Genomic DNA, 14425 nt, shown 5'->3' with positions numbered 1-14425 from the left:
GAGAGAGAGAGAGAGAGAGAGAGAGAGAGAGAGAGAGAGAGAGAGAGAGAGACAGAGAGAGAGAGAGAGAGAGAGAGAGAGAGAGGGGAGGGAGAGAAAGAGAGAGAGAGAGGGGGGGGAGAGGGAGAGGGAGAGGGAGGGGAGGGGGAGGGGAGAGAGAGAAGAGGGGAGAGAGGGAGAGAGAGAAGGGAGAGAGAGGGGGAGAGAGAGAGAGAGAGAGAGAGAGAGAGAGAGAGAGAGAGAGAGAGAGAGAGAGAGAGAGAGAGAGAGAGAGAGAGAGAGAGAGAGAGAGAGAGAGAGAGAGAGAGGTGGTGAGAAAGGGAAAAGGGGGGTGGAGGGATAACAGGAGAAGGAAGTCAAAATGGGAGAGAATATAGGAGAGAGGAAACAGGATGCTTAGGAAGGAGATAAAGCATAAAAAAGAGAAGCCTGATAAATAGCAACATAGAAAGAAAAATAAAGGGTTCAAAAAGGACCAACATGTACAGCTCGTGATATCAATCAAAGAGATTTGTATGTTATTTCAGCTAAACTCTCATGTAACTACACAACCACTTCTCCCCTGACCTTTGCCACCACGTACTCGAGAAAGCCATTCAACATTTAAACATGACATACACTTCCTCATTCTATACCAAACACTCTTTCATTCAACATCTGAGCTAACATGCAGGCCTATCAATCATGATTTCACTTTGCATGACGTAAAAAACAACAACACTGAAATAATATTAAAGGGCAATAATAACAACCAAAAGAATAACAATAATTTGGATTATATTACGTTATTTATCCCAATGGAAATGACAACTCCTCAATCTCATTTTTTAGTAAATTAACATACTAACCTCCCACGTCTGCGAGTTCGTGTATCCACTCATGATTAAGAATTCCGAGATCGATATTCTATTAGCTGTAAGGTCAGAGGGGATGTCCAGCGGGTCTCTTGGAGATGCAAGTTTATATCAATACTTGTAACGCCAAAACAAGCTCAGTCAGTGTTTAAGGACCCTTGAGGCGTACCGTCTCATCTTCAGGGGTTTACTTCTTCGACGTGACGTGACACATATAACTGACACGACCTCGAGTAAAAAGAGATGAGTCCAAGTGTCCTCGACGTAGTAGGACCAGGCAACAGGTCACGAGCCGCAGAAAGACAGCATCACTCTCCTCCTGTTTCTGGCGTGACACTGAGGGCGGCGAGGGAGAATGGGAGTTGAGGAGCCCCTGGCGGACGGGGTTGCCACACCGTTATCACATTCGCATTTTAATTGTCCCTTACACTCACGTAGCACGTTAACCTTCTCTCATTAGAGTCACACTTAAGGCTTGGTTTTTCCCACAAAACTATATCGGAGACGAATATACCTGAAATAGAGCCGGGATATGTGAACCAAGCACGCCTCGCCGGCAACGCGAGAACCACAACAAGCAGAGCCTTATTTTGCGTGATCCTCAAACGTCGAGTAAACATCCCCATTTTTTGGGACAGTTCACCTGTTGTATGCCATCAACCACGAAAAGGATATAGATAACAGGGCAACTATTTATAACAGAAACATGATAACTGCACTCGAAGACAGATGAACAAGAAGAGGAAACGCCAGAGGAGGCTCAATTAAGTGCATTTCTGGGCGTCCAGGACCTACCTGGAGGAGGAGGACGAGTATGGCCTGAGTGTTATGTGGCCCTTGAGCAGGACCATGAAGTCGAGGAGACGCAAGAGTGTGCTGCATGAGCTCAGGAGAAGGGAATATGGAGTCCCATGTCCGTCTTGGTAAAGATTTGCCAGTTTTGAAATGTCTTCAGAATAGCTTTAAATTTTAGATGTTCTTGGGGTGAGACTCAAGTCTAGAGAACACTGTTGATATATATTTACATAATGACCACACAAAGATAGGGGAAGTTTAGACACGACATAAAGTTGCGAATTAGGGTATAGTACTAAGATATGAAATAATCAATGCAGACAAAATATTACGTCATAAATGAAGAAAATAGGTTGCGATAAATGCTCAGGGGCTTAGATTTTTGGTTCAGTGTTTGTGGATTTGTAGCTTAATCTCGGAGGTTATGGTCACTTCCTAAACAATTACCATTCTGTTTTTGACACAAGGATGGGATATAGAATCTTTCTGAAAATTGTAGAGTCTTGATTTTCCATAATTAACATATTGATTCTGTGTGGTCTATCTCTAAAAGTATAAGTGTACATTTACCTAGAAAAAGTAAGTTATTGGACTAATTATTAAAGAGACTTTATTTGCAAGAAACCATTCAGTATATATAGCTTATTACAATCCCCATTTATATTTAGTATCAGAAATCCTCCTGTAATGTGTCATAATGGGACACCATAAAGTATATTAGAAAAACCAGGGGAATGACAACTGACAGCACTTCATGAATTTTCACAATCTACCTGAGAATATTTCATGGGCAAATGTTCAGAGAAGAAGTATGTGAAGATCGAGAAAGGAGAGGTAGTTGCTGTAAAGAACATGTAAAATTAAAAGTAATCTGTACATACAAGTAAGGCTATACCTATCTGCCACAGACCACAAATCCATGCTTCATGGGCTATACCTGTGGGTTGCCTAATAGCAAGCAGCCTTATGGCGTATTATTTTCACATAAGGAACCAGTCCAAGTCTAAGTCCAAAGTGTAAGATTTGTCAGAAAAAATTAAGATATACTTTTGGAGCAGCAAAGATAAAAGATCTATTTGTTTTTATATATATTTATTAATTACCTCTCTCCTGTTTTCTCACTTCTCTCACCTCTCTTCTCTTTAATATATTTCTGTTCTCTCTCCTCTCTCATTTCATTTCTCTCCTTTCTCATTTCTCTTCCCTTCTCTCCTTTCTCCTTCTGCCTCTCTTCTCTTACCTCTGACCTCTCTCTTCCCTGACCTTTGACCTCTCTCTTCTCTCCTCTTTCTTTTCTCTTATCTCAACTTACCTCTCACCTCTCTCTTCTCTTTTTTTCTTTTCTCTTGTCTCTACTCATCTCTCACCTTTCTCCTCTCTTCTCTCACTACTCACTACTCTCCTCTTTTGTTTCTCCTCTCTCTGGCTCTTTCAATCTCTATTATCCACTGTTCTCTTGCCTTATCCCCTTTGCCCCTGTTTTATTAAATTTCTTAAACATGTGATGATAACACATTTTAATATTCACATTCCTTCCTAACAGGACAAGCCTACAGGCTCTTCGTTATTGTATATTTGGACCAAGAAGAATGTGGAAACAGCTTTTGCATGTAAAAGAAAGTTCATCAATTGAATTTTGCGGGGATCTTTTGTGGACAACAAAACCCGCAAATGCAGGTATATATGCTTTCCATTTATGAGTATCAGTACCCTGCCAGGACCATGGTTTATTCGAGAGTAAGTATAACGACGCTGTTGGTTCATTTCAAGTGTTTACAATTTTGTTATAGAAGAAAATGTAGTCATCAAAATTTAGCCTTGATGTCCATTGCTTATGAGAAAAGCACAGAATATTGTTCTTGAAATAGGAAGAAATATGACAAAAATCATAGAAGGTTAAATGCATAATTCTGATTGAATGTAATACAAATAGATGATTGAAATTGAAAAATGTGTAACAAAAATATGTAACAAACACAGGCTTCCAGAATGGAATGAGAGCTGCATATGCTCATGTGACTCTTGCAGTTCTGCTTGCCTTTGATTTGTTATTATCTGATTACTGATTTTTTTTGGTACTCAAACATTAATGAAATTTATACTTTGTTTCATTCTAATATAGAGGATAGTGTTATGCAAAGAATTTGTGGTGATGGACACCTCCTTCAGATGTACAAAGTTGACTTGCACCCTCGACCAAAGGAAATCAAGGTATACGATGTACCAGATCCAGTCTATAGGTCTTCTATTCCAGGGCAAGGTTAGTACTAACATTTTTTAAGGTTAGAGAGAAAAAGAAACTAATACTCTGCTAGAGTATTTTTCATCAGCATTTGTAAAATCTTTACAATATTGTTTGCTATTTGTCTATGAATTCATTACATTATGAGTTAATTTTGCTTGAATAACCAGCTTATATATATGCTACTAATAGCTTTTTGATTTCAGAGTACCGGCCCGTAATCTTTGTTCTCCGGAAAGGAAATGTTTTGACACGTCATGACCTGGAGAAAGGAACAGTTTTTGACCGTATTCACCTGGGACAGATTCAAACCAAGACGCTCTCGATGAGTTTAATGGATGATGTCCTCATTGTCAAGTCGCCCAAACTCAAGATTGAACCACAGACCGAGTACTTCTTTCACTTTAAAGTGTTTCAGATGCATCCCTTTGGACTTATAGCTTCACTCAACATTCATGGATCAGTATTCCCAGGTGAAGTCAGGCACCTAATTTCAAAATAAGGAATTGGTTATATGATTTGCTGCAATGAATTGGCAGTTAGAAAATTATTGGTTTCCAGATATTAAAGATCTTGTCCCCTGAACCAAGAAAAAAAGTGTAGTGATATTAGGGTGAAGCTTTACCTCTGATATGTCCAAAGGAGGTGTATGTAACTAATAATCCGTAACCTTTTCACACTAAGTGGCATCTATTCTTGTCAAAAAGCACTCTGCCCATATGCTGGGTGGCAAATATCCATGTCATGTGAGTTTAAGCACTGGCCCCCCCACTCAGGAGGTGTACTGTACACATATGCTTGTTCCAGAATCCCCCCTAAAAGAAGGGAAGGCTGTAAACTGCCCCCTGTAAATGAAGGGGTTCACTCAAAAAATATGTCCTTGTCTAAGAAAACCCTCCTAAGTCTTTCTGAACTTGGCAGATCGAGATGGACTGGTTGTTTATTTCCGTGTTGTCTATTGTAAATGTAAAATCCAAGTGAAATTGATCCAACTCAGATTTCAGAGTGGGCCAGCAATAGGTAGAGGACCCCCTATTTTAAGAATTTTTCAGGGAATTTCCCCAAACTGAGATCCGAAAGTAACCCCCATTTCCCGAAAAATTGGGAACGCGGATGCAGTACAGTGGACCCCCTGAGTGGGGGGGGCCGGGGTTTAAGCTTGCTTAATGTTGTATGCACTAATAATCTTCACCGGCTTTAATATGGAAGAGAAATATATGGCTTCTGTATTCTTATACCATAGACAATTGGTGTCTAAGGTATGGACATCACTTGTAAGTTGAGTTTGATGAATTCAGAATTGAGTAGTTACATTATGTGAGGATACGTGGTGGCAGGGGAAGTTGAGGTTATAGCAGATTAATACTGATATACTAGATATAGAAAAGAGAAAAAGTACAAGCAGGTAAGTCCCTTTAAGCTTTATATCAAAGGGATTGTTATACATTTTAAGTTTGTAAAATAAATATATGCATTACAGTATGTATGATATCAGATTTTCCAGTTCTCTAAGTACTTGTAAAATTTAACCAGCTCTTACAAATTAGCCAGCAGTTTAAAATATAAATCTTAGCAAATTATTTTCATTTTATGGTTACAGTATTGTACCCTGGTTTTCATCCTTGCTGAAATACGTTTTGAGACTCGTATAGGTGTGTATACCAGTAACAAAACCTTTGAAAGCTTTTGTTAGCACACATGGCATGATGACAATTATGCAGAACTTTCTGATAAGCTGTCTTTGATTATAATCAGTGAATGTAGTATATAGCTATGAATTGCTCATCTAGTTTAAGCAGTATCAAATATATATAGATTGTGGATTTCATTAACCCATTGGCTGGGATGGCGTGACTTACACGACATGTGTACTCTGATTTTAATATATTAATTGTGTTTACACATTCAAAAGTGCTTAGTCACCAAGGAATCAATTGCAAGTCCTACTGATTTCACCTGTTTACTCTTTTCCTTGATTTTCAGAAAGATTTCTTTTTTTTTGATTGCTTTTAGTATGTAAATAGCACTGGCAGAAACCCCCACAATGCACAAACTAATAAGTAACACTATAGTAAGCATGATGTCAATAATGAAGATAACAATGTCAATATTAATAACATTAAAAATAAAACATTACCCCCCAGAGCTCAAGGAATTGGGAAATTAGGTGAGGTGACAAAGGGCCTGCTAATTGACTAATTGGCTGAGCACTTGTGAGGCCATTTGTGTGCAACAAAACACAAAAAATACAGTGGACAGTTCAGGTACCTGTGGCCAATGGTTAAGGAGGGCAACATACCCCATCTTTACCATACTTTCATTATCAGTGTAAAGGCTTGTAATGAGTTGTATATTTTGAGTTTCTGTAGGCTACCAGGAGGTCACCACCAAATTCATGACAGCGCTCTACATTGATGAAAAATACAAGGATAAGGCCGTTTGTGGGTTTAGCATGAAAGAATTGTGGTTATTTCACTCACAGGAGGGTCTGTAATATGTCTCATTCCTCTCTGGAAGGAAAGAATTGCAATAACCATTGAGACTATACGTCTTGGCCTACCAGTCAAGGTGCTTGTTCTCTTCTTTCTTAAATGTATCAGAGATCACTTCAAATGCATCTAAGACTGGAGCAATTTGGATTCACTCCTGTCCGATTCACAGTTGGCCATATTCAGACTTTTAAACCATTTTGAGTGTCGTTTTGAGTTCAGTGATGGCCTACTGGTAGCTTACATTGAACCCAAGATGATGTTCAACAAAACACAAACCTTTATGCTAATACTGGAAATGCTGTTAAGCGTTCAGGGCATAAGTCTAGCTCTTTCCTGTGAAATCAGGTATAAGGCAAGGATGTGTTCATGTACCAACGTTGTTCATTGCCTGCATGGCATACATTCCTCCTCATATGGAGGAGGAAAACAGTGCTAGGCAACATTGGTTAATTTTAAGGTTACAAAACTAAACTTTGTGAACAGTGTTACCAATGTGTGTTTCTGGAGAATGTTGTGAGGGCTTTTCATGTTCTTATGCAAAGGAGCCAGTTTTGTATTTCATTATTATCTATAATGATTTTCTTTGTTTTATTTTGTTTTACTAATATATCTAGATTTTAGCTCTTATTGCTTTCCTGAACATGGGAAATGGTGGAAGGGAATTAGTGCTACTTGCTTACTTTTCATGTTTGGATTAGATGGATGCTTCAGATTATGTTGTTTAGAATTGCACTTATGTAATTATTATTATTTGCAAAGTAGTGACTAACTGTGTAAAATTATTAGATATTGATATTGTAGTATAAGTAGCATTATTGCAATATGATATGATACTGTAGGATCTGAGGCTGTGTTTCTTTCTTATTAACATTGGAAATTGTGATTTGATATGAGTTATGATAATTTTCAGGGGAAGAGGACAAGAAGAAGTATGGGAAGATGCGTGATGTTGAGATTCACGAAGGCCTCTTGCTTGTTCTTACAGAAAAGAGCTTTAGTTTGATTTATGATGCACAGGAAATCATCAGGGTGAGTGTTTGGCATGGATAAAAATAGGTTTACAATTGTTCTAAATGCTGACAATGAATTTTGATGTTATCTGTAGGAACATAGAACATCTAGTGATGTTACGAAGAGAAAATTGTGAGGGATTACCTTAGAACAAACGGGGACAGAATGATTTGTGTTAGTTATTGAGCAAATTTGAAACTTGTTATTTTCCTGTGGCAAAGTTTTTCTGTTTATACAAATTTATATATGCAGTATAGATTTTTAACTAATATTAAAAATTTATGCACCATGGTATCTTATAATAGATAGATCTAGATATCTATAATCTGACTGTATATTTTCAATACAGATTTGTATTGGAAGTACTGAAAATCTGTTTGTTATTTGGTTATCAGAGGTATTTATTTTATACAGTGGGGTCTTATGTATACTTATTCTTTTTCCAGATGAAGAGCACATCAAAAGATTTTCAAGTCATCCCAGACAGTATAACATATGCAAAGGATATGGTAGTAGAAGCACCTCCTCTGCTCTTTGCAGCTTACACACACATGGACATTCTTGGCTTAGGTGCTTGTCCATGGGCCTATATCAGAGCTGTGTCAGATTGTCTGTTGCAGGTAAGAGCAATAGTTACTTTCCTTTTTTACTCATCCGTGTTTTCTAGTAGAGATTGACCTCCAGCCTACCTGTCCATTGCCTGCAATTAAGGTTCGATTTTTCAGGTTTAGCAAGGAAAAGTTTGGTTAAGATTTTAAGACCTTAATTTTACTCACCAGAAAATGTGTCAGGTACATACCACACAGTGTAATGCCAAAGCTATTAGGTTACTTGATGGTTCTTAGTATGTAAGTGAAAAGTAGGGCAGGTTACATAAAAAAACTGAAATATTAAAAGTATATTTATTACAGAAAGGAATAAACCATGTGTCTATTTTATGAACAGTAAAAAGATGATAAGATATCAGGAAGTGTTTGTTTGATATGCAGTGTTAGAAAACCCATTACACACAAAAATGGGTTTACTTTGTTTATAGTGGGTTCTTCTCTAGCCTTTGTATCAGTATGGTAGATTGTTCTGTTATTCATAATAAGGAATATTAATTATTTGAGGGAGAATAGGGGAGAGGTGAATTTGCCTGCATAAAATATACTATAGAGTCTCAAAATTACTTTTTCACATCCTTAATGCTCCATTCACAGCAAAAAATAGGGACAGGAATCATGCCTGTATGACTGACTCAAGGAGAGCAGAGAGTACAAAGGGAATAGGAATGGAATGGTGGGTGTTACTGGAGGAAACTTGCCAGACAGTCAGTACCAGATTTAGAAGCTAATATGTGCTCACTCACAGTGCCTGACACTAGAAAACAATCTGCCAGATTTTGACAGCTCTTACAGAATGATGCTATGATCATGGTGAATAGCACCTTACATAAAAGACAGGACAAGCCATATATGTGTGGCAAATATGACTCTTATGGGTTATTAGATTGTCATCAGTTGCCATATGTTTATGATTCATATGTATTAGCCTTTTTATAATGCTCCTATGACTTACAGGTTCATGACCTTGCTTCAGAGGAATTGCTGGAAGGTGGACAAGTGATGTGGGAAGACAGGAATGAACAGCAAGTGTCTCCAGATTATTTAATGTTTCATCCAGATGATTCAAACAAACTTATCCATATTAAGACTTCAAAAATCAGGTACGTGTTCATAAGATGTATATTATATTCTTATGTGTATTGTTAAATTTGATGTGATATTGTCATGTAAAAATTCTTACTGATGTATCTTTAGGAACTATGCCCTGGTATTCCAGAATTATAGCTTAGTGATATTGGGTAATATCTTTTGCTTCTGAATTTTCTGGCTCAGACTGATAGGATTCCACTTAACACTTGCTCTCCTGCATCTCAGGCTCTCCCACTGCATCTCTCAGTGCTGTATGCATAGAGAGGTATAGTGAAATGATCTTGCAACAGATATGTTAGCAGTATCTCCTGTGAGATTATTGTGCTGTGGTAGTATTCTCGTTTAGCAATCTTGCTGCCCCGTATTTAGTCCCGCATGCTGCCTGTGGATAGTATTCCAGGCCGTTCCTTGCACCCAGGGGGTAATTTAGAAGAAAATACACAGGCAGCTTGTCACAGCAAAGAATATCCATTTTAACAAATGGGGAAAAAAAATGTAGTGGATGAGCGTCAACATGTTGATGGTCCTATCATCTCCCAAACCTGGGTGTCAACATTTTGTTATGGCCTCAAATGAATTCTTTAAGTTGCACTAAACAGTGCAGAAAAAGTGCAGACTGCATCCTTGTACAGAGATAGATTCCACAATGTTAGCTGAAAATACTTACCATACTTTTATAAATAAAGCCATCAGGTATGGGAATGTACTAGGATGACTGAAATTGCTGAACAGATACTATGCTACCTCCCAAATTGCTCAAGGGTAGGGAGTCCTTAGTTTAGCTAACTTGATGATTTAGGCGGCCTGTCCACAATAAGTTATGGATTCAGTGTCAAAATTGGTTCTCTAGCAGAGTGCTTCTCATGGCTGATTTCCATTGAACTCAATATTCAATTAAATTTATTCATTTCAATTTATTTGTTGATGGTAATTATGAAGTGGTACCAGGAAATAAATTTGAAGTAAAACTGTAGTATCACGTAATCATTCACTTTTTATTATCACCTTTAAAAGACATACTTAACTAAATACCTAGCGCACATTAGGTCAATTTGGAAAGGTTGAGAGAAGGGCATTATGGTTGTATCCTTTTCCTTATTAGTTAAGGTCATCTACTAATGTAATCAACAGGCACCACATATTTGAACCTTTAATGGATCACACAGTTATTTAAAGGGAATATGATTATATAGACTTCAAGGTGAGTATAATAGTAAGCTTTAGATGGCTGTGAATTTAATGATGCTGCATTAAAGGATTGTGAAGTTTCAAAAAGTTATTATTGGCTCTATATGTTCTAGGGTGTGTATAATTAAGTCAGACAGTTTATAATATTTTCTATTGTTTGTGTTTCTAGGATTTTAGCCATCAAGGAGAGGAATGGTAAGCGTTATTTGGAGGAAGAATTTACTTATCCAGTGGAAAAAAAAGATAAGGTGAGTGCCTTTGATTTAACTTGGTTAGTTAAAGTGTTATAAAATACATGGGAAAGTTGATATTAACCTTATAACTGCAGAATGAAGCATTCTATGTGTAGTTCATCATTGGGAAACTGGGGCCTGTTAGCTCCTACCTTGTAGTATAGTAGCTCTCCTCGCATTACCAAAAATAGGTGTACTATGACAAGGTGCATATGTGTATATAATAATTGACATCATCTGGTGTACGTCACAGTCATTAGATTAACAGGAGGAATGAGTTACTGTTCTTAAAGTGGCAGAAAGTAATTGTAACATATGTAAAGAAAAGAGGCATAAATGAGAAGGAATAATAATTCCAGATAGGCATGACCTACAAATGAGTAACTGGGGAAGGATTTGATAATTATACTAACATTTCCAAAGCCTGCATTCAGTTTTATTCTTGCCCTTCTTCTATGAGGTGGTAAATGAAAAAGGTTTAGCACATTACTCTCAACACGTTCTAAGTAACTGTTTCTATCTTTCCTGCCAACTGTAAAGAACAATGATATATATGTATGCTTTCTTTCCTGGCAGAATAAGGACATTGCTAAGTATTCCCGTTCAGGGCGGCTGTTGAAATCGAAGTTTGAATGGGACTATTCACTGAACAGAGCTCTTGCCTTCAATGTTGAGACAGAGTTGAGGATTCTTGCCATTCTAGAAGCTCAAAGAGATGTAAGTTGGAGGATTGTAATTGTTCAAGAGTAGTGATTCAGTTTACAGGAGTCAAAGTATTATTGCTACTTAATACATGTATTGTTCAGTTCAAGTTCTTGTGAATTTTTTTGCTTTTGAGAAATAACTAGGTCAGTAGCTTGAGAAAACAGTGTTTAATTTTTATTTTGTAAGTTTAATGCTACTTTATGAAGGTATGTGATATTTCATATTCTTTCCATCTCTTTGCTAGGAAAACTGTCGTACACACCTGGTGAAGGTTACATTCTATGACAGTTACTCTTATGAATTCCTTGATGAACTGGACATATCTACCACGGTTGATGGGGATATTGAGACCAACCGACTCAGTGTTCACATGGACAGAGACATCTTGAACATTGTTGTGTATAAAGGGAACCAGTACACCATCTTTTCCTACCGCCTGAAGGAAAAAATAGAGACGGACGAAAATGCACCCAATAAATTGAAAGTTGTTAAGAAGATAAGAGAGAGAGATGTCCATAATAGGAGGTCTGTCAGCTATGCAGAAAGTGACAGTGAAAACAGTGAAGGTGGTAATGTGAGAAGAAGACAAAGAGAGAGGAATAGAAGGGAAAGAACACAAGGAAGAAGGAGAAGAAGGAGGCGGACACAAGGGGAATCTAGTGAAACTGAAGTGGAACAAGACTCTGACGAATGGGTGCCATAGTGCTTCTTCTCATTTTGTGATAATGGTGTAAACAATTGTAGGTATCATTAAATTTCTCTTTTTTTTTTACACATTTTGTTTTATATGATTGTCCCTTGGAAAAGGAAGAGACATAAGATTAACAGTATTAAGAGTTGGTTTTGTTTTTTTATTTACTTTTTATTGTGGCATTACTCTGAACTGCAGCTTTTCTTATTTTATTGTGGGGAGTAATAAAAAAAGGCTAAATTTTGAGTGTTGGATTTTATGGGGGGAAAAAACCCCATAGAATTGGGCTATCAAAGACCTGCTCATTCATAAGTATAATGGGGGAGGGAATTTAATTAGAGAAGAAAAAGATTATTAGTGACCTTGTAAGTGCTACTGAAGTTAGATTGGAAGTCCCAGATGATCAATAGTTCTATCTGTAGATTCATCCATACTAAACTACCGATAATATTGGACAGCCTAGCATTATTTAGATTTAGTGGGATTTTTTAAAATGAAAAGATGCATAATTTAATTCTGCTTAGTGTTCAACTATGAAACTGCTTAAGAAATATTCTTCTTATTTGTCTGAAAATTGACTGGGCAGTACTTCAAACTGTAATTCCATATTATGAAATATATTTGGCCCGAGTACAATCACGAGGCCTCTACAAACTTCTTTATGTAAAAGGTGGAATAAATGCTAATCCCATACAGTTAAATAGGACACATAACTAAAGTATGCTTTCCTCCTGGCAAGCTTTGGATTTGCATCATAGAGTCGCCAATCAACAATCACTGAAATCACGTGTTTCAACCTCTGTGAATTAAGCCTTTTAATCATGGAAGAGATTGCAAATGATCAATCTAATGTTCAGCAAAGGATTTCGCATGAAAAAGAAGGTTTAATCCAATGTCGACGGGAAAATAGTGTGTTCCCTTTGGCAATGCTTGGTTAAATGTTTCTGCACATAGATGGCTCTGCCAATGCTTAGCCACATAGGAGTCAATTAGTAGATCTTGCGACCTCAATTTTCCTTGAAAGAGCAGGAAAAACTTTTTTTTTTTACTAATGATATCATTATTGACACTGTTATTTTTATTATACACATTATAATTACTATATTGTTACTGACATTACTGACAGCAGTATTATCAATTAGAAAATATTATCGAAAATCAAGGAAAAAGGTAAATAGGTGTGACACGTAGTTCTCGTAATTGGCTCATTGGTGTCTTAGTACTTGTGAACCTATCTGTATGTAAAAATAATTGCTAAATTCAACACCCACAATGGTCAATGGCATTTATGTGCATGCCATGCCTGGCAGCTTGGGGTTAAGGCACATTAACTACAATAGGTTTACTTTGATATCATATTTATTCCTATGCAGCTATCCATGTTCATTCTACTGAAGAGAGTTTGCTAAGATAAAAGAAAGCATTTTTATAGTTTTAATGGTCATCCAAAAGTTCATTCCAATTCCATGTTACACTTTAAATATAATTTATGCAAAACCATTTAATCATTAACATTGTTCATCACCTTTTTTCTGAACATGGCTAAAAGTACCACTCTTAACTACTTAAGTTTTGGTCCTTCAAAAGCAAACTTACTGCCAGCATTTACTGCCAGCATTTTTTTATTCTAGTAAATGTAAAATATAGAATTAACAACAGAATGTCAGGGATTATCATACAAATATCTCTTTGACTGCATTCCATTTCTGGAAAAGTGATCTATGCACATTTTAACTATACAAAGTATGGTTAATATTGCATTAATTCCATTTTCGTACAGTGTAATTATTTTTTGTAAAGTACTAAAGAAAGAAAATGTGTTTTATTTTGTGTTGTTGAAACTGATCCTGTTCATGAAATGAAAAATGTGGTTATCCATATATATATTTTTTTTATTCACACAGTTAACACAGAATTAAAACAGGAGGCAAAAATGTAAAAGTTAATATCATAACTGAATAATCCACAGATTAATAAATATAAAAGATAAAGGAAGGAAAATTAAATCAAATTGGATGAAGAGAGTTGTAGCCTCTACTGACACTAATAGAGGAGATATTCAGTCTGGATAATGAAAACAAACTTGAATGTGATGAAAAAGGTCTGACCTACACTGCTCTAAGTGATATCAGTGCCATGACATAACCTATATGACTTACTCTCTGTGTTACAAGTATGTACGGTTAGAAGAGTACTGCTTGACAGATGCTCCCACAAAGGAACTCTGGCAATATATGAAGTATTCCTATTTATATTTGTTACAAAAATGATTTTTTGGGGGAATATTTTGCTACTTAATATGTGAGGAACTTTGAGAAATATTAACTTTTTAGATTCAGTCACATAAGGTCTCAGTAATGAAGTAAATTACAGGTTGGATATCAAAGTACTGAACCTAGACTGAATTTATCTAGGAATTGTTGAGAGCAGATAGCACTTTTTTGTGAATATCATTTGAGTATTATGGGAAGTATAAGATTTTTAGATTGAAGCCTCTACTGTCTCAGTAAAAAAGAA

The 14425-nt window shown here is 36.6% G+C and overlaps 2 protein-coding genes across 2 annotated transcripts in view; one reads left to right on the top strand and one right to left on the bottom strand.

Annotated features, from left to right (window-relative positions):
- LOC113820083 (matrix-remodeling-associated protein 7) overlaps nt 1–1192 on the bottom strand; it is a 9990-nt gene extending 8798 nt beyond the window's left edge. The window contains exon 1 of the mRNA XM_070126865.1: nt 849–1192. Within this exon, the coding sequence (XP_069982966.1) occupies nt 849–881 (33 nt within the window). The 5' untranslated portion in view covers nt 882–1192. The remainder of the gene's footprint in view (nt 1–848) is intronic.
- A 241-nt stretch (nt 1193–1433) lies between these two features.
- Nucleotides 1434–13724, top strand: LOC113827190 (DDB1- and CUL4-associated factor 17). Its single transcript, XM_027380088.2, has 10 exons — nt 1434–1777; nt 3193–3326; nt 3772–3909; nt 4098–4364; nt 7294–7412; nt 7841–8014; nt 8957–9102; nt 10449–10527; nt 11089–11229; nt 11462–13724. The coding sequence occupies exons 1-10, from the start codon at nt 1683–1685 to the stop codon at nt 11918–11920; spliced, it is 1752 nt and encodes a 583-aa protein (XP_027235889.2). The 5' UTR covers nt 1434–1682; the 3' UTR covers nt 11921–13724.
- The last annotated feature ends 701 nt before the right edge of the window (nt 13725–14425 follow it).

This window comes from Penaeus vannamei, chromosome 11 (assembly GCF_042767895.1).
Source record: "Penaeus vannamei isolate JL-2024 chromosome 11, ASM4276789v1, whole genome shotgun sequence".
Lineage (NCBI taxonomy): Eukaryota > Metazoa > Arthropoda > Malacostraca > Decapoda > Penaeidae > Penaeus > Penaeus vannamei.
This window is presented reverse-complemented; position numbering and strand designations above follow the sequence as displayed.

Excerpts from the sequence above, each read along its gene's own strand:
- LOC113827190 (XM_027380088.2), top strand. The coding sequence starts at position 1,683 with ATGTGGCCCTTGAGCAGGACCATGAAGTCGAGGAGACGCAAGAGTGTG. Across the intron at positions 3,910-4,097 it reads GTCTTCTATTCCAGGGCAAG|AGTACCGGCCCGTAATCTTT; the intron begins GTTAGTACTAAC and ends TTTTGATTTCAG. Across the intron at positions 10,528-11,088 it reads CAGTGGAAAAAAAAGATAAG|AATAAGGACATTGCTAAGTA; the intron begins GTGAGTGCCTTT and ends CTTTCCTGGCAG.